Raw genomic sequence first — 24,282 nt, 5'->3', positions numbered from 1 at the left:
GCTTTATTAAATTAGAAGAGATTTTGCATTCGCACTTGGCGCACTGGTGGTCACCGGATGGAGAACGACTGGCGTTCCTGACCATAAACGACACCCTGGTACCAAACATGGCCCTGCCCCAGTTCACAGGCAGCACGTACCCCCGTGGACTTCAGTACCCGTACCCCATGGTAGGACAACCTTTATTTCATGGATGGTTTTTAATTCTGAACAACTAGAAATATCTTTTTCAGCACCCGGTTGCAATAAAAACAAGGTTAAAACTGTACGGCCTTTGTTGTGTTGTGATCTGTTCAGCTGAGTCAAATTAGAACCCAATATGCAGGCGGCGTGGACACAGGGGATTTATCAATCAAGTGATTTATTGGGACAACAGTTTCCAAAAGGTGCAGAAGTGAAACAGTCCCAAAAAATCATATTCCATAGCAAATATTTTATTTTCCTTTTATCTCTGTCTTCAGGAGAACTTGCGTGTGCACGTGCATGAGGTTTTGAAATCACCAGGTTAGCTTCTGAGTTTGCATGATGTGTGTACACAGGGTGTGTGTTTAGATTTAGAAATGTTTATTAATTGCTTCTCACTGACTTTTAAAAAACATATGAGAAACATTAGATTTTACTGAAATAAGCTGTTTTGAAGTGTTTTCCACCATGCTGCAATATTTTATTCGAGAGACCAGCCAGCAGATGTCACTGTGCATCTCTGTTGTGATTGGCTGCCACCATGTGCTTCCCAGAACCCCTCACGCAAGTCAAGGGAAGCCCCCATGTGATCTACAGTCAACAAAAATATAAATGCAACACTTTTGGTTTTGCTCCCAATTTGTATGAGATGAAGTCAAAGATCTAAAACTTTTTCCACATACACAATATCACCATTTCCCTCAAATATTGTTCACAAACCAGTCTAAATCTGTGATAGTGAGCACTTCTCCTTTGCTGAGATAATCCATCCCACCTCACAGGTGTGCCATATCAAGATGCTGATTAGACACCATGATTAGTGCACAGGTGTGCCTTAGACTGCCCAAGCTGAAAATGTCCCAGTTCTTGCATGGCCGAACTCACCGGACATGTCACCCATTGAGCATGTTTGGGATGCTCTGGACCGGCGTATACGACAGCGTGTACCAGTTCCTGCCAATATCCAGCAACTTCGCACAGCCATTGAAGAGGAGTGGACCAACATTCCACAGGCCACAATTGACAACCTGATCAACTCTATGCGAAGGAGATGTGTTGCACTGCATGAGGCAAATGGTGGTCACAACAGATACTGACTGGTATCCCCCTCCCCCAATAAAACAAAACTGCACCTTTCAGAGTGGCCTTTTATTGTGGGCAGTCTAAGGCACACCTGTCCACTAATCATGGTGTCTAATCAGCATCTTGATATGGCACACCTGTGAAGTGGGATGGATTATCTCAGCAAAGGAGAAGTGCTCACTATCACAGATTTAGACTGGTTTGTGAACAATATTTGAGGGAAATGGTGATATTGTGTATGTGGAAAAAGTTTTAGATCTTTGAGTTCATCTCATACAAAATGGGAGCAAAACCAAAAGTGTTGCGTTTATATTTTTGTTGAGTGTATGATGTTGCTATCATAAACTGTAGAAGTTGCTATTGTTAGTTCAAGGCCATCTGTCCTTTTGAAATTAATTTTTCTAGACAACACAAATTTTGATCATATTGGCAAGGTCCTTTTATGAAGCCCTTATTTAATGTAAGTCCCTTTTCTGTTGTTTGTAAATTAATATAATATAAAATGACAAGGATCTATCCATTTTAGCAGTTATAGAAAAAAAAGGTTTTTACATTCTTTCAATGAAACAAATATTTCATGAGGTGAAAGCTGGAACATACCATTCAACGATGGTATGTTCCAGCTTTCACCTCATGAAATATTTGTAAAATTAAACTCAAACATTCATTATTTCTATACTATACCATATTATTTCTCTGAGCATAAAGATTCCAACAAGGTAGAGTTTGGACTACTTATGACTAAATGATATGGGATAAAAACAGCAAGAATGGTGATAAGGTCAATTTCAGTTTGTACAGGGGTCAAAAGTCAAAGTTGCTTCAATTTAGAAATTTTAGAGATCCATGTGAGGACCAGTGAACGTCCTATTTTGGGTCTTTTGGCATCTTTTAACATAATAATTTTACATCATGTTCACATCTTTGAACCTAATAATTTGTAATTGAACTTTTATATATGAGTTTGACAAGTGATGTCAGCACAGTGAGACGTGCCTGGGCTGTAAGAGAGTGACAGGAGATTGTTTCTGTCCGTTTAATCTCAGGCATTTATTCCTTATTTGAGGAAATGATTGAAACAAAAGTGCTTCTGTGTGGTTTCCATTTGTATAATCTGTAATATTACAGTACTGGAGGAGCTGCTTCAAGGTCACCTCTAAGTGCTCAGTGTAGATTCAGTGCCGTGTGTTTGATCACTAATGGGCGGCGGGTCAGAACCTTCTGCTGCACTTTCAAAGACTAACCTATTATTGTCCTGTTTCTGGAGGAGAAAAGCAGGCCTTTTCAGGACACGTCCTCTGTTCTCAATAATTACTGTCTCCTGTTTGTGTTTGCTATGTACATTTGTGTACATTTTCAGCAGGGTTTTTCATCATTTGTGAAGTCACCCTGCGGGATATATTTGGAAATGTCCAACGATAAAATCATCAAACAGAAAAAGTATTCAGAGTACCATAATTCACACTTCTGTAAGGTTTTCCTTTCATGTTTATATGTATGTACATTTTATATGAAAATAGTGTTTGTTAGTCATCCTTGTAGTGGAGATAATTGTTAGCTCAAGGCTTTCTTTTTTGCAACAAAATATAATAACAAAAAAAAAGGATGTTAAAAAAAGGCAAAGACTGGAGTACAAGTAAGTTTTACCACATGCTTCAAATCCAGCCCAGTCTCACAAAATGCATCACATTTTTGAGACGCGGTCAAGTTTAGTTCACTATTTTTAACCCTCACCCTAACCCCCTTGCTCCCCCACCCACCCATGGCACCCCAAATTTTGTGATGCCATCATGAAATAATTGCATGAGATTTCTGTGACTGTATCACAAATGAATAGATAAATCATTTTTCATGATGCCATCCCCACATGGTATGAGATCGGGTTGGTCAAATCATAGCCATCATCAAGTGCATATCAGCTTTTATTTAGAGGTGGGGTGAACATTTTGCAATCCCCTCTGTCAGAATGATTGGACAATACATATGCAATAGGAAAAAAAACAAACAAACAATAATTTGTGGCACATTTTGCAGTGTGTTAATTATAATCAAATATACAGGAAGAGAGGGAAGCAACCAAGACCCCCATGATAGCTAAGAAGGAAGTATTGGTTTAGTGGTTGTGTTTGGACAAACTATGCACAATGCAACGTTGGCCAGTCACACCACCAGTCACACCTTTATGGCAGATAACTTTATACAAATTATATATAAAGTTAAAAATAAACTGCTGCCCCAACATGTCCAGGATCTGTTTAAAATGAGGGACTCCAGTTATAATTTGAGAGGAATTTTATTGTTTAAAAATCAAGAATCCGAACTACTGCAAAAAGTCGTGTATCTGTCAAAGGTGTTAACATCTGGAACAACTGTCCAGACAACATTAAAGTACTTGGTAGGTTAGTAGGCTTTAAAAGACATTACAAGAATAACAAAATTGCATGCTATAGGTGAAGACTTAGGCCTATTGATTTGTTATTACTTTCCGGTTTGTGTGTTGTGTGCCAGTATTGTCTGGTTATATTTTGTAAATTTGAGTTCATTGACTAACTTTGCAAGTTTTTTCTTTTTGGTATTGTCATTGTGTGTGCGTATGTATGTATGTACATGTAGGTATGTATATGGTATATGTGTGTGTGTAGATATGCATTTATGAAATTTTGTTTCTGTGTATATGTTTCTTATTTTTTAGTATAAGGGGTGGGTATTTATAAGCATTGCTTCTGCCCTCACCCGCAGGACCTTTGTAAAGTTGCTTTGTTATGAGTTTTTTGTTTTTGCTGTTGAATTGTGTACCGAATAAACTCATTCATTCATTAATTCATTCAGAGTGCAACAAAATAATTTCATACAACAGATCAAATCTAGGCTCAAGTCTCCAAGTGCTCTTTATTTCTTTCTTGTCTTGTTAAAACTGAATGAAAAAAATTATTTCATTTTAAAAAATGGAGGATTGATTTACTCAAGGTTTACTGATTTACTCAAAGTTTGCATGTGTAAAAATATGTACACCTTTGCACTTATGCATAGACCTGCATGCTGAGTTAGTAACAGTGCACAAGGAGGCTAGCATTGGTCAGGTGCACAAAATACCACTTATAGTTAACCCTAGTGTGTTTGCATTCATACATATGCAATTTTAGTTGTGTCCTCCCGAGTGCGCAAAATTCTGGAAGGGAAAATGCAGTTAGATGAGGTTTGCGTATGCATCTTAATTTATCAAGGTCAAATTTCCCAGATACTGATTGCATCTGTATTTTGTCCAATTGTAACCTTTGTGTTAACTTATTGCTCTTTACAGGATGCTGTTCCAGTACAGGCGCTACACAGAATTAAATATTATATTATATATATATATATATATATATATATATATATAGTAAATGTTGGGCATATTTAATGGGTTAGCTATTTATGTCATGTGTTTTACTTCAAAAATAAGTGTCTCTGTGTGTAACATGTGGACCACACACAGACGTACATAGAGTCTGTGTGGGACATCACGGCTGTGTGCATACACAACACACAGCACTTCAACATGCTCATACACTGGCTGTTACAACAAACAAACAAAAAACTGATGAATAATTGTGCTGCATTCTGTCTGTGGAATGCACAGAGAACTACACACACAATGCATTCCCCTTACATAATTATTCAAAAGTTTGCTAAAATACCATGGACAGAACAAAAATGAAATGCCTGAAATTGAAGATTTGTTTAATTGTCCATACGTGAACATGTTCAGTTATGTGGCAGAGTTCATGCGTAACGAAGCACATTCATATATTGATGTTTACATCACTTTACCACCAGTTATCAATTGCACATTTGCACTTTGTAAATCACCCGCAAAATTGTCTCTACCTCCCCACAGATGTTTGGATTGCCCACAATTTAGTATTCATTGTCTCAGATCTGAATAAATCAAGCAGTCTATCTATATTATAATAGCCAAGTCGCCTCTGTGTGTGTGCATGCGTGTGCATGGCTTCGATCATGCAAAAACAGGGGAGAGCTGACATTTGCTGTTTGGTATGGTTATGTAGTTTATAGCACTAATATTTTTGGAGAAATTAGCAATTTTAGCTAACCAATAAACAATGATTGTTGTGCTGCAATGTACCATGGGAGTTTGGGGTTTGGGGGTTTTAAATGTTATTGTGGTTCATGTTAGTTTTACAGTGTTGTTCGTGTTATTGATTTATTGTGATTATGTTCAACTGGTTTAGTCACATTAGTTAAATGAGTTCTGTCTCATGTTGCTGACACAATGAGTGATATGTGTATTATATGTGATCTCTACACTGTTTGTGTCTAAAATTAGAAGCACCTGTATGCGGCAAAGACAAACAACAGTGCGTGTGTCCAACTTTGATCAGGGACAAACAGAGTACAGCTGACTTGCCATTTGGTGTGCTTATGTATTTTGGGTAAAGGATGAACGCCACCAAAACGGAACATTGATAGGACTAATAGCTTTGGAGAAGCGACGAATATTAGCTAACATTGCTAATTACATTTTGTACTCACATGCCATTCCAGCAGTAAATCATCTTTATATTAAAAGCATGAGTTTAAGTGCTTATAATTGTAATATGTTAAAAATACGAGGGTAGGCTGAAAAGTTCTAAGGCTCACTATGATACAGTTAATGCATTAACTGCATCATAGTGAACCTTAGAACTTTTCAGTCTACCGTACATGGATGACACAAGAAAGTGAAAATACTTATTGCCATTGTGGTTCATTTAAAAATCAAATGACAAAATAGAAGTAATAATAAAATACAAATAATAATGATAATGATGATAATAGTGTGTATATGATAACAGCAACCTAAAAAAATAATGAATACATTAAGACATTAAATTAACATTGAAAATTACATAGCTAACAGGAAATAAAAGGGTTGAGTTCCCCTTCTAACAATTGTTGAGGTCTAAGGTTCAATAAAACATTCTGGACTCATACGCCATTCCAACTCATTGCCTAATTTATTACCACCCTTGAAAAAGGTCAGCTACCTATTTTATACACACTACCCAATTTAGAGCACGTGGATCCTGCACAGGCAACACACTAGTATACAGTAATACCGCAATTCCAGTTCAAATACTTATGGAGCTGATTGTATGCGTTAGTCATTTTAAAAATGCATTCATGAACAAATGGGAAGTCTCAAATAAAATGAAGAAAACTGGTCAGTTTTTGACAGACTGTTTCTGTTTTCTCTTTGTTCATTAAAATCCTTGCTTTGACTAAAAGATTTGGACTGCCGTCGAGTCAGGAATTGGAAATTTGATGAGTTCTATCAGGATGCATCTGTGAGATTCTCTATCTCTCTCTTTGTGGCATCATCAGGCCGGTCAGATGAACCCTGCAGTCAAGCTGTGGGTGGTCAACCTGTTCGGAGCGACACATACTCAGGAGCTGCAGCCTCCTGATCAGCTCCGGTTCAGGTGAGACAAACTTAGTGCTCACATTGATGCAATGGCACGAAATCCACAATTTCATCCTCCTGCCTCCTTTCCTCTGCAGGGATTTCTATGTCACCATGGTGAAGTGGATCAGTAACACACAGCTCGCAGTGCGTTGGGTTAACCGGCCCCAGAATGCATCTCTGCTGACTGTGTGTGACGCCACCCTGGGAGTCTGCCTTCAGGTGAGGGTTTTTACGTTTGAGGATTTGAGAGTGTGACTTGATAAAATGGACAATATTTCCTACAGAGTGTTTGGAAAACACAAAAGTCAAAGTAACGCTGTTTGATGCTGTCAGAGGCCCATTTGAACAATGAATGGGCACAAATATGATAAAATATTTGAATTATAAGTGAATAAGGTCAGGTTAAGTGAAGTGAATCAGCTCACTTAACCTTTGTTTGAAAGTTAAGCATCAGTTATTCGCTATATATTCCTTCATCTTCATGACCTTTCAGAAGAGTGGGAAAAAAATGAGATGAATAAAATAAAAAGTAGTGTTTCTGGAGTGTGGGCTGCACCCGGTACTACAGGCAGACCATGAGAGGTCATTAAAAATTACAAATATAAGGCAATGCTGAAATACCTGCGGCCTTGCACGCTAGTCTGTTAAATGTCTTATAAATCAAATCAAATCAATTTTATTTATATAGCGCCAAATCACAACAAACAGTTGCCCCAAGGCGCTTTATATTGTAAGGCAAGGCCATACAATAATTATGGAAAAACCCCAACGGTCAAAACGACCCCCTGTGAGCAACCACTTGTGGGAAGGAAAAACTCCCTTTTAACAGGAAGAAACCTCCAGCAGAACCAGGCTCAGGGAGGGGCAGTCTTCTGCTGGGACTGGTTGGGGCTGAGGGAGAGAACCAGGAAAAAGACATGCTGTGGAGGGGAGCAGAGATCAATCACTAATGATTAAATGCAGAGTGGTGCATACAGAGCAAAAAGAGAAAGAAACACTCAGTGCATCATGGGAACCCCCCAGCAGTCTAAGTCTATAGCAGCATAACTAAGGGATGGTTCAGGGTCACCTGATCCAGCCCTAACTATAAGCTTTAGCAAAAAGGAAAGTTTTAAGCCTAATCTTAAAAGTAGAGAGGGTGTCTGTCCAAATCAGATCACTAATCACTCCAAAGGTGTTATTAGAAAAAACAAAAACAGCATTTTCAGTTTTAGAAGTGTTTATTTTCCTTCCCACTGTCGCCAAGTGCTTGCTCATAGGGGGTCGTTTTGACCGTTGGGGTTTTTCTGTAATTATTGTATAGCTTTTGCCTTACAATATAAAGCGCCTTTGGGCAACTGTTTGTTGTGATTTGGCGCTATATAATAAAATTGATTTGATTTCTTTTCTGCTAGCTTTTACATAATATATGAGAAAAGTGTTATTTCTAGCCATAAACAAAACAATGTTAGCAGCTAGCGACACCAGGAAGTGATGTCATCACGATAACTTCCACGAGATTATACCATAAAAAAATACGAGCAGAATGTGACTTTTTAACCTCTTAAAATAGGCCCAGGTTAACCATCTTTGAACTTGTCCAAGGTCTGTGTCCCAAGAATGTTCCCTGTAAAAGGTGCGGAAAAATGGTTGAAATCAACAAGGAGATGGACGTATTTAAAAAACAAACAAATAAGACCACACACCATAAATAAAACACTGCATTTTATTGAATCCCTCTTATCAAGCCAACAGCACAAGTATGAACAGTCTGCTCCTCTGTAAATGACCCATGGTCACAGACGTACAGTCATGAAATGACACGAGTGAAGCAGTTCATGCACTCTTATGTCCACATCTGCTGGTCCGGTGTGTCCGGCCCGACACACGTGGCTTGTAGACGGCGCACCACAGGACACAGAACATGGAACAGAGCTCATGTGGGTGACGTGACATTCAGATCACCCGCTGCGTGTTATGATCTGATGGTCTGTATCACCTGGGGCAGCCTGTCAATGTGCGTGCTGTGTGTGCTCTCCAGCCCGTCGCAAAAGCGATATATGTTTTTATGTATTTCCAAGTGAAGACAGTAAGCACACACGTGTGTGTCCGTTAAAACACGGTACGTGTTCTGAAGCTGTGATGTGCAGGACCAGAGATGTCAACAGCCACACCCCTGTCCATTAAGTGCACAGACCAAGGTGTCTCTGTGATCGGAGACACCTTGGTCTGTGTGCACCCCCCACCTGCTGCACAAACCACATACACACCATACACACGTGTTGTGGGGGGAGCCGATACTCTGGCACACCACATGTGTACCTGACAACTTCACAGTCGTGGGGGCACTTAGACAAATTTCACATCCAGCTCGAAAGTGATCGTCTGCTGTCTGTTTTTGCACTAATAGCGCGAATGGCCACACATTTTCTAAATGCCAAGCGAGCAGTGTTGGATGTTTGTGTGTGTCACCTGCAATTTGGCCGACGCCTGCCGCGAGAGGGATCGAATGGGCTCTCACAGGGCTTTCAGCCGCTGGTGTGCGCAAATAGTTGTAGCGACAGGTGTACGAGGCGTTAGAGGCAGTAGTGACACATGTACGAGGCAATGGAGGCAGCTCCGATTTTTCACAATTGGCATGCAATTCCTCATTTGTGTGCTAGTCGACCTACTGGCTTACTCTGTATTTAAAGAGTGCAACACTCAGGCACGCCTTACATAAGTGGATTCATAACACACAACGATACATAACAGCACATTATGGGATCATGAAACTGAGCTGACGAGAAACATTAACAATGATATTAAAGCAATTCAAACAAAACTATAACTTTTATAACTCTAGCTTGTACCATATTTTATGCTTCTGTGATAAAAACGCACTGCAGATACAAACCATAGACCACAGAAAGAAAGCTCAGATCTGCGCTAAAATGTGCACAACAGCGAAAGCACAGATCGAACAGTCTTTCCAGTACTTTGATTTATTCAGGATTTGCATATGAGATCCCCAAGATTGAATCAGGTGCATTTTCGTTAAGTTAGTTAACTAGTTAGTTAACTAGTTAAGTTAGTTTATTTATCTTTTTATACACCACTGGTGTTACTCTTACTAGTTAGTATAAATTCCAGCATTAGGGCTCTTTCTGCCTGATGATTCCATATGTGCACAAAAATCCGTTTCCTTGAAAGAAGACCACTGATTTTCCGCTGCAGTCGTGGCTGCGTGCAGGAGAACCTGCGCCCGCTCGGTCGTGTCTCCCAGCAGACTGACGTGCGCTCAGTCCGTGTGGCACTCGTCAACACAAGGTCACTCACAAGTAAGACTTTCATTTTGAATGACTTTTTCTCCAGTCGTGATCTGGACTTTCTCCTGTTAACGGAGACCTGGTTGAAACCAGGTGAAAATAGCGCCTTTTCTGAGCTCCTCCCCCCCGGCTGCTCGTTTTTCAGCTCCCCGCGAGCATCAGGTCGAGGCGGTGGTGTGGCCACGGTTTTTAAAGACAGTTTTAAATGCCGATTTTTATCTTCTAATGTCTACTCCACTTTTGAACTTCAGTTGTTTGTGATGGAGTTCGACTGTCCTGTGCTCTGTGCTGTTGTTTATTGTCCACCAAAATTTAATAAGGATTTTATTCAGGAGTTTTCTGAGTTTCTGGCAGATTTTATCCCAAAATATGACAAATGTTTGGTCTGTGGTGATTTTAATATTCATATCTGTTGTCCTTCTAATCAGCTGGCTGATGATTTTAAAAGCCTCCTGAACTCTTTTGGTCTAACACAAGTTGTGGATGGACCAACACATAATCTTGGACACACCTTGGACCTGGTTATTTCTTTTGGGCTCTCAGTTTCACTTAAGGACATATCAGACATTGCTATTTCAGATCACTTTCCTGTTATTTTTGAATTTATTGCTCCTCCATCTGCTAGTAAGCCACTTGTTCCTGTCTCTCGCCGCCGTTTGGTCACCTCCTCGACAGCGGGGGACTTTGCTGCTGCCTTCATGGACTCTCAGTTTTATGCCATGAATGGACTGGTTTCTCCATTACTCCCAGATAACATCCTCTCTTCTTTCCACTCTACATGCACAGTCATTTTGGACTCTGTTGCACCGATGTGCTGCAAATCCAGGAAATCAAAATCCGACCCCTGGTTAAATGCCACGACCCGTGCCCTCAGGCAACGCTGCAGACGGGCGGAGAGAAAATGGAAAAAGGACAAACTACAGGTGTCTCTGGGTTTTCTGAGGGACAGTCTGACTGACTATCAGAAGGCTGTGAAGGAGGCAAAAGCACAATATCTGTCTCATATTATTTCGAGCAGTTGTCATCGTCCCAGTGTGTTATTTCAGACTATAAACTCAGTTGTAAATCCACACACCTCTGTTTTGTTGGACGCTACAACCACAACCTGTGAGGAGTTTCTTCAGTTTTTTATTGATAAGGTTTCATCAGTCAGACAGAACGTTGATCAGAACTGTAATGTTGAGTTGTCTGCTCCTCATGCACATTCTGCTGTGCTCGAACAGTTTGAGCCCATTTCTTTTGCATCTCTCGCTGATGTTGTAAAACACATAAAATCTACAAGTTGTCCTTTAGATGTTGTTCCAGCTAAGGTGCTGAAGGAGGTTTTTAATACTGTTGGGGCGGGTCTCCTAACTTTTATCAATGCTTGCCTTAGATCAGGGTCTGTTCCAGCTGCTTTTAAACATGCTGTGGTTCGACCTCTTCTTAAAAAACCTCACCTGGACTCATCAGTTTTATCCAATTTTAGACCTGTCTCTCATCTGCCATTTCTATCTAAGGTTTTAGAAAAGGTTGTCTTTTTACAGTTACAATCATTTTTAGACGACATTCTCATCCTTGAAAAATTCCAGTCTGGGTTTAGATCGCGACACAGCACTGAGTCAGCACTTTTAAAAGTTCATAATGATATTACTCTGTCGGTGGATGCAGGGAATCCTGCTGTGCTGGTTCTGTTGGACCTCACAGCAGCCTTTGATACTGTGGATCACACAGTACTTGTTTCCCGGTTGGAACATTTTATTGGCATTCATGGTATTGCACTTGAGTGGTTTAGATCATATTTGGCTGAAAGGAGCTTTTCTGTCATGATTGGGGACCTTTCCTCATCAACTGCTCCTCTGTGCTGTGGAGTGCCGCAGGGATCTGTCCTTGGGCCGATTCTATTTTCTTTGTACATTCTGCCATTGGGGTCAATTATAACCCAGCACAATTTGTCCTTTCATTGTTATGCAGATGATCTGCAAATCTATCTGCCTGTGAGGACTAATGGGAGTGATGCTTTGTCATCATTATTTAATTGTATTCGTGATGTAAAGCAGTGGCTGTCCCGAAACTTCCTTTACCTGAATGATGGTAAAACTGAGATCATGGTATTTGAGCGCACTGGCATACCAAATGTGGTAACACCAAATTTTGGTGCTTTGGCTAACTATGTAAAACCAGCTGTCAAGAATTTGGGAGTGATATTTGACAGCTGTTTGAGGTTCGATCAACAGATAAATTCTGTTGTCAAAGCTAGTTTTTTCCAACTTCGCCTCTTGGCTAAAATAAAGCACTTTCTCAGTAGACGTGATCTTGAGACGGCCATTCATGCTTTCATCAGCTCCAGACTTGATTATTGTAATGCACTTTATGCGGGCATTAATCAGTCGTCTCTTGCGCGTCTCCAGTTGGTGCAGAATGCTGCTGCTCGTCTTTTGACAAACACTTCTAGACGTGAGCATATTGCGCCCATCCTATACTCACTCCACTGGCTTCCAGTTCGTTTTAGAATTGATTTTAAAATTTTAATGTTTGTTTTTAAAGCTATTTATGGCCTTGCACCTCCCTACTTGTCTGAAATTTTAACTTTGCGCACCTACAGTAGGACGTTAAGGGCGTCTGGCCAGCTTTACTTAGATGTTCCAAGGTTAAGATATAAACGCTGGGGTGATCATGCTTTCGCGGTAGCTGGCCCCAGACTGTGGAATGAGCTACCTCTTGAGTTACGTACTATTCCTGACCTAGCACTTTTTAAATCTAAGTTAAAGACTTATTTATTTAAACTGGCTTTTAACACTTAGTGGGGAGGTGACATGTTCTGTTATTTTTATGTTCTTTTTTTATGTGTTGTTTTAAAATTTTATTTTATATGTGTTTTATTTTGTAAATTTGTGTTTTTAATGTTAAGCACTTTGGACACCAGTCGGTGCTGTAAAGCGCTTTATAAATAAATGTTGATTGATTGATTGATTGATTGATTGATTGATTGATTGATTGATTGATTTCTGTGTTTATCCTGTGATCACCAACACACCAGATTCCAGTGCATCTTTGCTGTTCAAAGGGGGGGGTGCGGAGGTTGGGTGAAAGCAGACAGTCTGATTGGTTGATTCTGTGACATGCCCATAAAACACCCATGAATAATGTGGAGCATTAAAGCAGCCCCTTTGCATGCTGGTTTGCACAAAATTGATTTATGCTCATTTGCAGCATGTGTTTTGCACCTGTCATCAAACCAGAGCCCACAGTGTTCTCAAACAGACAGGCACAGTCAAATAATCTCTGCTCTCCTCTGTCGGTGTGGACATAACTACAATGTGATGAGACAAATCAGAAAGGAAGTGGTTCACAAGCCCTGAGATTCAGAACTTGCTAATATGTCACCAGGTTTTGTGTAGACTGTCTTCCTTAATGGCTGTTATGACAAAAAAATAATAAAAATCTGTTTTTCACTGTGTTTTTCTTCACACTGGGCTTTGATGTTGACCTGAGAATCATTGTCCTTCTTATTCAGAGGCAAGAGGAAACTTCAGAAACCTGGCTGTCCAGGCAGGTAAAGTTGAATTCACACATTTCATACGAAGGTGCTTAGATCTTTGCTTGTAATATCCTCACCAGCAACGTCATTTCTCTTACTGAGAGGTTCATTCATGCATAAAGCAGAAAGTATGCCACGTCTCTCCACAGGGCCAGGAGCCACTGTTCTCCAAAGACCGGAGCAGGTTTTTCCTGACTCTACCCATGAAACAAGGAGGTCAGGGAGAATTCCACCACATCACAATGTTCACCAAAAAGGTGACTCCAAGAACATCGTCCTCCTCGTCTTCCTCACAGTCTTTGTGTTTTCAAAGCAACAACAACAGTCCTGATGCCTCAGCCCCACAGACACAGGGACAGATTTCAAATGTTCTAAATGTAATGTGCCGTGAACAGTCGATTTGTCATTAGCGACCTTCAAAGCCGATTTGTATTGCTGCCCAGTCACACGCCATGTTGTACTGCATACCACTGAGAAGACAGAAGTACATAAGTCTTATATAGACTCTGAGGCATCACCAGTGGCCGTTCTTGTCCTGGATTCTGTAATGTGAAGCAGATAAGAGTCAACAACTCCCAGTGGACAGGATGCCAGTGCATTGCTGGTTACTTCCCCAGCCAACGCTGGTCCACATTTAGAGCTTGGTGGACTGGGACAATGCAGAAATGTCTTTTCCAAGGATACAAACAGGTAATGTAACCAGAAACCAAAGTCGACTGAGCTACCTCCTCTGCCCCTTTGAAGGAATGTAACCAAGCAGTGTCCAAAATAGTGACTACATACTTAAAAGCTCACAATGCTTGTGGCGTCCCACAGGGGTCAGTATTGGGTCCAAAACTGTTTCTAATTTATATAAATGATATTGTCAATGTTTCCAAAATATTAAAATTAGTATTATTTGCAGATGACACAAGCATTTTTTGTTCAGGGGGGGATTTGCAGGAGTTACTGAGGAGGATCAGTATAGAAATGGGAAAATTGAAAATATGGTTTGACAGAAACAAATTATCATTAAACTTAAGTAAAACAAAATACATGCTATTTGGCTATTGTAATACAGACATACAGGTTCAGTTACAAGTCGAGGGGGTAGATATTGAAAGGGTACATGAAAATAAGTTTCTGGGGTGATAATAGATGATAAGATAAACTGGAAGACTCATATAAAACATATACAAAGTAAACTGTCAAGAAGCATTTCAGTTCTAAACAAAGCGAAACATATTCTGGACCACAACTCACTCCGCATTCTTTACTGCTCACTGGTTTTACCATATTTACAGTACTGTGCAGAGGTATGGGGTAATACTTATAAAGGTACAACACAATCACTATCAGTAATGCAGAAAAGAGCTATAAGAATTATTCATAATACTGGCTATAGAGATCATACAAATCCACTATTTTTACAATCCAAATTCTTAAAATTCACAGACTTGGTTCATTTTCAAACAGTACAAATCGTGTATAAAGCAATAAACAATTTACTTCCAGCAAATATTAAAAATATGTTTTTTAACAGATCAGGGGATTGCAGTCTGAGGGGGAAATTTAATTTAAAGCATCAGTGGGCACGAACAACATTAAAAGGTTTCTGTATTTCTGTCTGTGGGGTGAGGATGTGGAACAGATTGGGAGTGGGGCTCAAGCAATGTCCAAGCATGAACCAGTTCAAACAGCGGTACAAAAATATGTTTTTTTTCTAGGTATAGGGAGGAGGAAGGGTAATGAGGGTTAGGGTGTTTTTGTTTTTTGCTTCGGCTTGTAAATATATAGTATTTTGTATGTAAGTAGGTATGTGTAGGTGTATATATATGTTTGTGTATATGTATATATATATATATATATATATATATATATATATATATATATATATATATATATATGTGTATATGTGTGTATATGTGTGTATGTATGTTGATATATATATATATATATATATATATATATATATATATTGATATCGGTTTAGGTGTGTTGGAATCTATGTGTATATGTGGCAAAGGGTATTACTGGTTGTGGGGAAGAAGGGGTAGGGATAAATAAGCTGATGCTTCACCCTACCCCTTTTCAGACATGTTGGGTACACAGTAGGAACTTTTTTTGTTGTTGTCTTTACTGATCTATCTTGTAATTGTTGTTGTATCAAATGTTCGAAATAAACAGTTTTCATTCATTCATTCATAATTATATTTTAGAATTTTCTCTCCATATGTGCCAAAACCTGATTATTATAGTTTACAATCCAATTTCACAAAAGAAATGAATGGTATAAATAACCTCTCACAATAATTAACTCGACCAAACTAGCTAGCAAGCTAACTACGCTATCTTAGTCACAACAACGGCATGCTAAGGCAGCTAGGTTTGCTCCTTAGCATGTGGAAACTCCTGAAAGAAAACAGAAAGCTTAAATGTTACAAGAATAATAACCATGATTGTAAATTGTGTTGCAGAGAAAGTGACCAAAATTGTCAGGAGTGTAATAAATTTTTTAAATATTTACCATAATTCTAGAACTCATTATTGGGCTTATTTGAAACAAGTTAGCTTGTCATTAAGTAAATGCTAAAATATTAAGGTGGGGGAAAATTTGCCTTTTTTTTATTATTAGACTGTAGTTGGTTCATGAACGTCACCATTTAGTTTGTTTAATAGACTGTATTATTTTTAGACATTCTGAATTAGATAGTGTCAAGTCTCAACAAACACTAATATGAGCTAGTTTCTAACTTTTGCCTGAAGTTACAGTTTTATGAGCTAATGTTAGCTTGCAAAAGCTAACATTTGCCTTACTTAACATTAGCTAATTAAGATTATCACTGTATAAGTTGCGCTGTCCCAAAGTTCATGACATCATCAGTTTTCCACGAGATAAAACTTAAGTTGGCAGTACCAGGTTTGACGACTGCGTTTTACATGGATCACATGCTGTGGAAGGTCAACATGTGACTTCACTGATTCACTTGAGGCAGCAGATGGAAAATCCTATGAAGCAAATACATTCCTGGATGTTCTAAATGCTTCAAACTGTTTGTGTTTCAGCTACGAAGCGACCAGGACGAGGTTCGCCACCTAACGTCGGGTGACTGGGAGGTGACAAAAATCTTGGCATATGATGAAAACAACCAGCTCATGTAAGTTTCTCTTTAGTTTCTTGTTTAACATGAACAAAACGCTAAAATAATTCAGTGAAGTAGATGAGTGTATCACAGTGCCGCAAACCAAAATGTCCAATGTGTCCAAATCACCACAAAATTTCACAGTATCTACATTTTCATAAAGTCTTCAATATTTCTTGTGATGCAAGCCTGGAAGAGTCAGGTTTTAAGTTCTGTCAGGCTGTTTTTGGTTTTATCTCAGGACCTACAGAAGAAAAATAGCTATTGACTAAATGTGGTACAAGCATTTTGCCTTTGTAGCTGACCGTACATGGCATGATGAGTAACTATGTTACAAATGTGCAACTTGGTAACTTCACCAAACATCCGCAATATCCGTGTAACATGCCTGTATGAGTCGGCCATCATCCGAACACGCCCGTGATCATCCGCAGAGGCACACATGTCCGCAACCAGGATTTTTGAGCTATTCAAAAATCTGGATGCGGATAAGATCCGCCTTACATACTCCATATATACTGAATTCATACACAATACATACTCACTCTATGCCAGGGGTGGGCAATCATGTGCCATTAAGGGCCGAGACATTGCAGGTTTTCCTTGCTACCAGTCACCTTCACAGGTGATTTCATTAATGTTCAGGTGTCTCAGCAGGTGATTTCATTGATGACCAGGTGTTTATGTGCAGGGGAGAAGCTCATCAGCAACCCACCTGGTGAGGTGATTGGTTGCAAGGAAAACCTGCAGTGTCTCGGCCCTCGTTGCCCGCCCCTGCTCTATGCGCTGTATATCTGCCGTTAACCGCTGATATCTGACACTGACGGGGATTTGCGGCTTGGCAGCGGACTGGGACAGTGAGTAAAACAGATATACAGTATATCGTGCCTAACACGTCCACATCACAAACTAAAATATGTTGTAGCGAATGCATACAAATTGGCCACGAATAAAGCGTTTTTATTACATTTGCTTTGCAGCTGATTTGCGGACAGTCTGTGAATGCATAACAAACACGTCACGTAAACCCAAAGTGTGGCAGAAAGTGACATACCTGCCAGTCAGTGCTGGTCCGGCTGTGTAGATCCACAAAGACATAGCTGCTGCAATCGTGTTTAACTCCAACAAAAGGAAGAGTTGCTGTTTAGCCACAACTCACGCTGAAGTCTGTTTTCTGTGACACTCTCAAAAAAAAAAAAAAAAAACACCGTCTCACACCCCAAGCGTCTTCCCCCCTCCCGCTCCCCAAACTCATGAACAGTTAACCCTCACATGACAAAATGAACATCAACTCTGTGATCAACTTGTCCAAGTCCAGCAAATGCTCCAGAGGCTGTATTGTTGGTGTGAATAGTGATGCCGACGGCCCGAGTGAGCTTATTTTATGACCGCAATGCAGATGCCGTGCACACGCAACACGTGCTCGATGCATTCATAATACACCCGTAATACTGCCGTGATAATCTCAATGTGTCGGATCAGTTTCCTCACTACATGTGTTATATAACCGTGATTGTTTATCATATATTCGCTATATATTATTAATATATCCGTAATTCATACTGGGACATTTGTCATTTTTGGCCATTTTTGTTGCGGACGACAACGAACGCCCATAATTTGTGTACTCAATTCATATGCAATTGATCGTCTCCCCAGTGGGACAGGGCCCTAAGAAAAAAATCTGTTCTGTGCTCAAATGTATGTTTGTTATGATCCACATAAACACGTAATAGTGACAACGTGCATCACTCAGGGTGTTACTGTCTATCTCTGTTCTTTGTGTGTGCTTGGCAATGTGACACAGGGTGCACACTTAGGATGGGTGCTTAAATTAATCAAACACAGGAGAAAATTATGTTTAGAGCACACAGTGGCATTTTGACTGTCAAATAAAACTTGGCATGGTTACATTTTTTATTTTTCTCTCACTAGAGGTATGCATCGGCCACAGATGGGACATCCTGTGCAACACCTGCTTCCTCTTCACTGCATGGACACTGGTGCACAGTGCACACTGTAACATGTGTGCACTGTGCTCTGTGGTTATTTTCCGATACATTACTGTATTACACTGATAAGGCACTATCTTATCAGGTCATCATCAGCTTTAGTCAGTATTTAAATAAATACAGAATGATTTTCCTGGCTGCCATTACACAACCCCACCCACCCCACTTCTGCTATTGACATTAAATTTGAATGGTATTTATTTCAGCAGTGCTTATCACTGCTCTAACACCGCAATGCTACAATTATTGTAATTGCTATTATTAAGGTCATTTTTGTGACTGCTACAACTCCCACCACTGCATTACTGTCACCTGTACGATTACTGCGCTGCCACTCTCACTGTCAATACTATTAATTCTTCCCACTTAACAGAGAAGGACCAATTTGCATGTAAGTGGATATCAAATACAGAGAGTTTGCAAGAGTTTGCAAGCACTTTAATTTTTTTGAATGACAAACTAAAAAAATAATAACACAAATTCAGGCTTCTCCATATTATACTTTCTAAAGTATGTCCTATCAACTTCATGTGAAAATAAATCTGTGCAACATCATGTAAAAAGTAAATAAAAAAATAAAAAAGCCAAATAATTGAATGCGCAAGTGGACACCCTTTACTATAATGCAACTAAATCATCACTTTTATAGCCAGCTTTCTATAGACAAGCCACCAAAAATATTTTGATATAGTTTCTTAATATATATCATGTCGTTAATATATATAATTGTTCTGAATAGGGAACAGAACCTGCAGGCATGAAGGCAGAGCAACAACAATCTGACATTTATTTATTAGATAAATCTGATCTTGACTTTCATCCAAATGATTGACCTGTGGCTGACCTTGCTCAGGCAATCCTGTGTGCCACATTTGATTCAAATTGGGTTGATAATTAGAAATCCTTGACCTTTGCCAAAATGAGTTTTTTTTTAAGGGTAGTTTCAGGGTCTAACTTCATTGACACCAAGTTTGGTAGAAATCAGCAAATGGACCTGGGAGGAGATGGTTTACAAAGACAGAAAGGGATGACCTTGACCCCAGTCATTGTCCTTTGGCAAATCTGATCTTCCTGGACAATTCAACAACAGACCTGTACATGTGTGCCAGCTTTGGTGTAAATCACAGTAAAAAAAAAAAAACTCTGACCTTTGGTGCCAATGACCTTAACCTCAATGATTGACCTTTGGCAAATTTGACCTCAGATGGGCAACTCTAGAACCACCCACCATATGTGTGCCATGCTTGGTGGCAATCGGAGTGTAAAACTTACATTTTGAAATTTAACCGCAGTGACCTTGACCTTTGCCAAAACAAACCCTTTAAGGGTAATTTCAGACTCAACCTTCATCCACATTACAAATTTATTGGAAATTATGCCAAGGACCTGAGAGGAGTAGAAGAATAAAAGATGCTTCCCAAACTATTGTATGACTTCATAAAGTGTGACAGTTTTCCAAACTTATTCATGCTGCTGCATGTTCAATCTGGAAGATTTAACATGACGGCTGTTTTGCATTGTGAGTACAATGATTTTGTGTTTGCAGTGTGCCTGTGACTCTGTGCAGTGACAATTGAAAACACAAGTGCAACAGATGAATGAACTTGTCCTTCTTTGGTAAATCATTGTTTCCTCAACAGATACTTTTTGAGTACAGAGGAATCTGCACAACAGAGACATGTATACAGGTGTGCAGCACATTAAAATAATACCATGCATTAAAAAAACATTTTTAAATCAGTTAGTTTCTCTCATGACAGTGTGTCCACCATGGGACTGTTTCCACGGCAATGCCTCACCTGTGGACTGAAGGAGGACTGTAGGTTCTTCAACGCCGATGTCAGTGCCGATGCACAGCATGCCATCCTACACTGTAAAGGTAAGTGAGAGGACATATGAGACAACGCATCTGATAATTTGGTTTTTTCACGTTTCATCCTTTGGATGTAAAATGTTTTCTGTGTCCAGAGGATCCAGCTCATCTCAGCTTCCTTAAAAACAGTGTTATTTTCTTGTGCAGGTCCTGGAGTTCCAGCTGTGCTGCTTCTAAATTTTGATGACATGGACTGTAAGTGTTGGTCCAATTTTTATTCAGTTTAGTTTTAAATGTTTGCTGGCTCTTTTTTCTTTTTCTCTTATGCCTGATTTGAAATGGAAAATAATTAGCAGCAATTACACATCATTTCACGTTTATAAAAACATCAACGGCTGTTGAGTTTGATGGCGTGCCATAAAGTGCGGGAAATTTGGTCTTTATCAAGAGGGTTTAAAAAAAAAAAAAAAAAAATCACACTTTTAATTGGCCACTTTTCATTTCTCCAATCTGACAACAATAATTTTCAGAGCTCCTGTACAGGTAGGACAAAAGAAAGAAAACTTATCTGAAAATATTCCAAATGTTTTTTGTGATATGTATGTACACGAATACACTAGAGCTCTTGACAAAACTCCGTGCATCCAGAAAGTATTCGCAGCGCTTCATTTTTTCCACATTTTGTCATGTTACAGCCTCATTCCAAAATGGATGAAATTCATTTTTCCCTCAAATGTCTACACACAATACCCCATAATGACAATGTAAAAAAAGTTTTGCAAATTTATTAAAACTAAAAAACAAACTAAGAAATCACATGTACATAACTATTCACGGCCTTTGCCATGAAGCTCAAAATTAAGCTCAGGTGCCTCCTGTTTCCACTGATCATCCTTGAGATGTTTCTACGGCTTAAGTGGAGTCCACCTGGGGTAAATTCAGTTGACTGGACATGTTTTGGAAAGACACACACTTGTCTACATATAAGGTCCCACAGTTGTCAGTGCATGTCAGAGCACAAACCAAACATAAAGTCAAAGGAATTGTCTGTAGACCTCAGAGACAGGATTGTCTCGAGGCACAAATCTGGGGAAGGGTACAGAAACATTTCTGGTGCTTTGAAGGTCCCAATTATCATAGTGGCCTCCATCATCCATAAATGGAATTAGTTTCGATCCACCAGGACTCTTCTTACACCTGGCCGCCGGCCTGAACTGAGTGATCGGGTGAGAAGGGCCTTAGTCAGGGAGGTGACCAAGAACCCGATGGTCATTCTGTCAGAGCGCAACATTCCTCTGTGGAGAGAGGAGAACCTTTCAGAAGGACAACCACCTCTGCAGAAATCCATCAATCAGGCCTGTATGGTAGAGTGGCCAGACAGAAGCCACTCCTTAGTAAAAGGCACATGGCAGCCCAACTGGAGTTTGATAAAAGGCACCTGAAAAAATTCTCTGGTGAGACAAAGACTGAACTCTTTGGCGTGAATGCCAGGAATCGTGTTTGGAGGAAACCAGGCGCCATCCCTACTGAAGCATGGTGGTGGCAGCATCATGCTGTGGGGATGTTTTTCAGCAACAGGAACTGGGAGACTAGTCAGGAAAGATGAATGCAGCAACGTACAGAGACATCCTGGATGAAAACCTGCTCCAGAGCGCTCTTGACCTCAGACTGGTGCGACGATTCATCTTTCAGCATATATATATATATATATATATATATATATATATATATATATATATATATATATATATATATATATATATATATATATATATATATATACACTATTACTGCTTTAAGCTGTTTTACAAATTTGTTTACAAACAATGTGTGGCTAATCCTACCAATTTTATGGCAATTCATTTATAGGACAACTGGCCTGTTACAAACCTTATTATCAATCTTCTATTTCGCATAATTTACACAAAAAATTGAGCAAATAGGCACAGAGAAATTTGGAGGTTCATCAGCTCAGGACTTCACTCAAATTGTATTTTGTAGAGCTAGCAATTAAATAACTAAAGAAAAAATTTAACTGAGTGTACAGTCATTGTTTATGGTCTTCAACACGCAATACTTCTGCTACCCATCGAGCAAGTTCACAATCATGTAAACTGAGAATGGCGTATATGCTTAAAACATTAGATTGTGTAACTTGAATTGAATCTAAATAAATAAATGTGCATTTATTCAATGTTTTTTAATGCATCACTAAACAGTGATAGGATGAAAAAAGGATATGTCTGGCTGAAAGATAGTAAGTCCCTTCAGCTGCTCCCTTGTTTTTTCACTCGGGGTCACCAGAGAAGATTCAAGGTGGATCTGCACATTGATTTGGCACAAGATTTACACCGGATGTCCTTCCTGACGCAACTCCACATTACATGGAGAAATGTGGCAGTGGTGGGATTTGAACCAAGAACGTTCGGCTGTGATACCAAGCACACTAATCACTTGGTCACCAACCCTGCCAGATCAGGATTCAAGCTAACTACCAAAAATTATTCAAGGTAGCTTTGCTGCTTGCAGCTAATAAACAAAATGCAATGCTTTGCTAGCTTAATTTAGCGTGGTGTGGTTGCTAAGTAGCTTGACTCGTATTAGCTGGTTATTAATCATTTTTGGTGACATTAGGCTGGTAAATTTTTTGAGTACTGTATGTGTTTTCCATTTTGGGGTCTCCTTTAAAACACTTTATTTTGTTGACTTTATTCTGTTTTATTTTACAGCATATTTCATCATGGAGAACAACGTCCCTCTGCGGTCAGTGCTGGAGACTAAAAGGAGCGCGCAGACTGAAATTAGGATGATTACACATAACTTTGGTAGTAATTATGCACGTCTAACAGCTGTGTGCATGTGTGTGTCTGTGTGTTTGTCAGGTGCTCGGCTGTCGTCCCGACCTCCTTTTCCGTCCTTCTGACTCGCCCTCAGTCACCTGTTCTTCCAGCTAATGTTTCATCTCGTTCTTCTCACAGAGTTGCCTCTGAAGGTCATCTATCCTCCTGATTTCTCTGAGTCCTACCTCTACGGTCTTCTCCTCATCATGTAAGTCTGCACCTCTGCCCCCTCCCATTCAGCTCTCCTTTATATCACAGAACATCAGGTGAGGAGGGAGCTGCAGAGGTTAAACATCAGGAAAGCAGCCGGTCCAGATAATGTGTGTCCCAGGCGGCTGAGAGCTTGTGCAAAGGAGCTTGGGAATCCTCTCCAGTATCTCTTTAACCTGAGCCTGCAGCTGGGACATGTCCCCTCCCTCTAGAAAACATCTTGTATTGTCCCACTGCCTAAGGTCAGGCATACCAGGGACAATAATGATTATCGCCCTGTAGCACTGACCTCTCATATAATGAAGACCTTGGAGAGGTTAGTGCTGCAGTTGCTGAAGCCACAGGTACAGCATGTCCAAGATCCTCTCCAGTTTGCATATAGAGAGAGAGTGGGGGTGGAGGACACTGTCCTCTACCTTCTCCATCGCACCCTCTCATACCTGGACGAAGGAGGCTGCACTGTGAGGGTGCTATTTTTTGATTTCTCCTGTGCTTTTAATACTATTCAGCCTCAACTGCTGCAGGAGAAGCTTATTGGAATGGCTGTGGAGCCACTCCTTGTGTCCTGGATTATGGACTATTTAAATAACAGGCCGCAGTATGTCCGCATGGGACAAAACATCTCCAGTACCCTGAGCTGCAGTGTGGGAGCCCCCCAGGGGACGGCACTGTCTCCTGCTCTATTCACACTGTATACATCTGACTTCCGCCATAACACTGCAACTTGCCATATACAGAAGTTTTCTGATGATACAGCTATTGTGGC

General features: G+C 39.9%; 1 protein-coding gene across 3 annotated transcripts in view; it reads left to right on the top strand.

Moving 5' to 3' along the window:
• LOC117517143 (inactive dipeptidyl peptidase 10-like) overlaps positions 1-24,282 on the top strand; it is a 243,568-nt gene that overhangs the window by 191,849 nt on the left and 27,437 nt on the right. For all 3 annotated transcript variants that reach the window (XM_034178076.1, XM_034178064.1, XM_034178071.1), the window contains 11 exons: positions 16-170; positions 6,631-6,728; positions 6,808-6,931; positions 13,496-13,534; positions 13,669-13,776; positions 16,565-16,656; positions 20,294-20,341; positions 20,414-20,532; positions 20,674-20,721; positions 23,196-23,291; positions 23,445-23,514. In XM_034178076.1, coding sequence (XP_034033967.1) covers positions 16-170; positions 6,631-6,728; positions 6,808-6,931; positions 13,496-13,534; positions 13,669-13,776; positions 16,565-16,656; positions 20,294-20,341; positions 20,414-20,532; positions 20,674-20,721; positions 23,196-23,291; positions 23,445-23,514 — 997 coding nt within the window. The remainder of the gene's footprint in view (positions 1-15; positions 171-6,630; positions 6,729-6,807; positions 6,932-13,495; positions 13,535-13,668; positions 13,777-16,564; positions 16,657-20,293; positions 20,342-20,413; positions 20,533-20,673; positions 20,722-23,195; positions 23,292-23,444; positions 23,515-24,282) is intronic.

The sequence above is a fragment of the Thalassophryne amazonica genome, chromosome 1 (genome assembly GCF_902500255.1).
Source record: "Thalassophryne amazonica chromosome 1, fThaAma1.1, whole genome shotgun sequence".
NCBI classification, from domain to species: domain Eukaryota; kingdom Metazoa; phylum Chordata; class Actinopteri; order Batrachoidiformes; family Batrachoididae; genus Thalassophryne; species Thalassophryne amazonica.
Note: the sequence above shows the minus strand (reverse complement) of the source record. Positions and strands in the feature narration are given on the sequence as shown.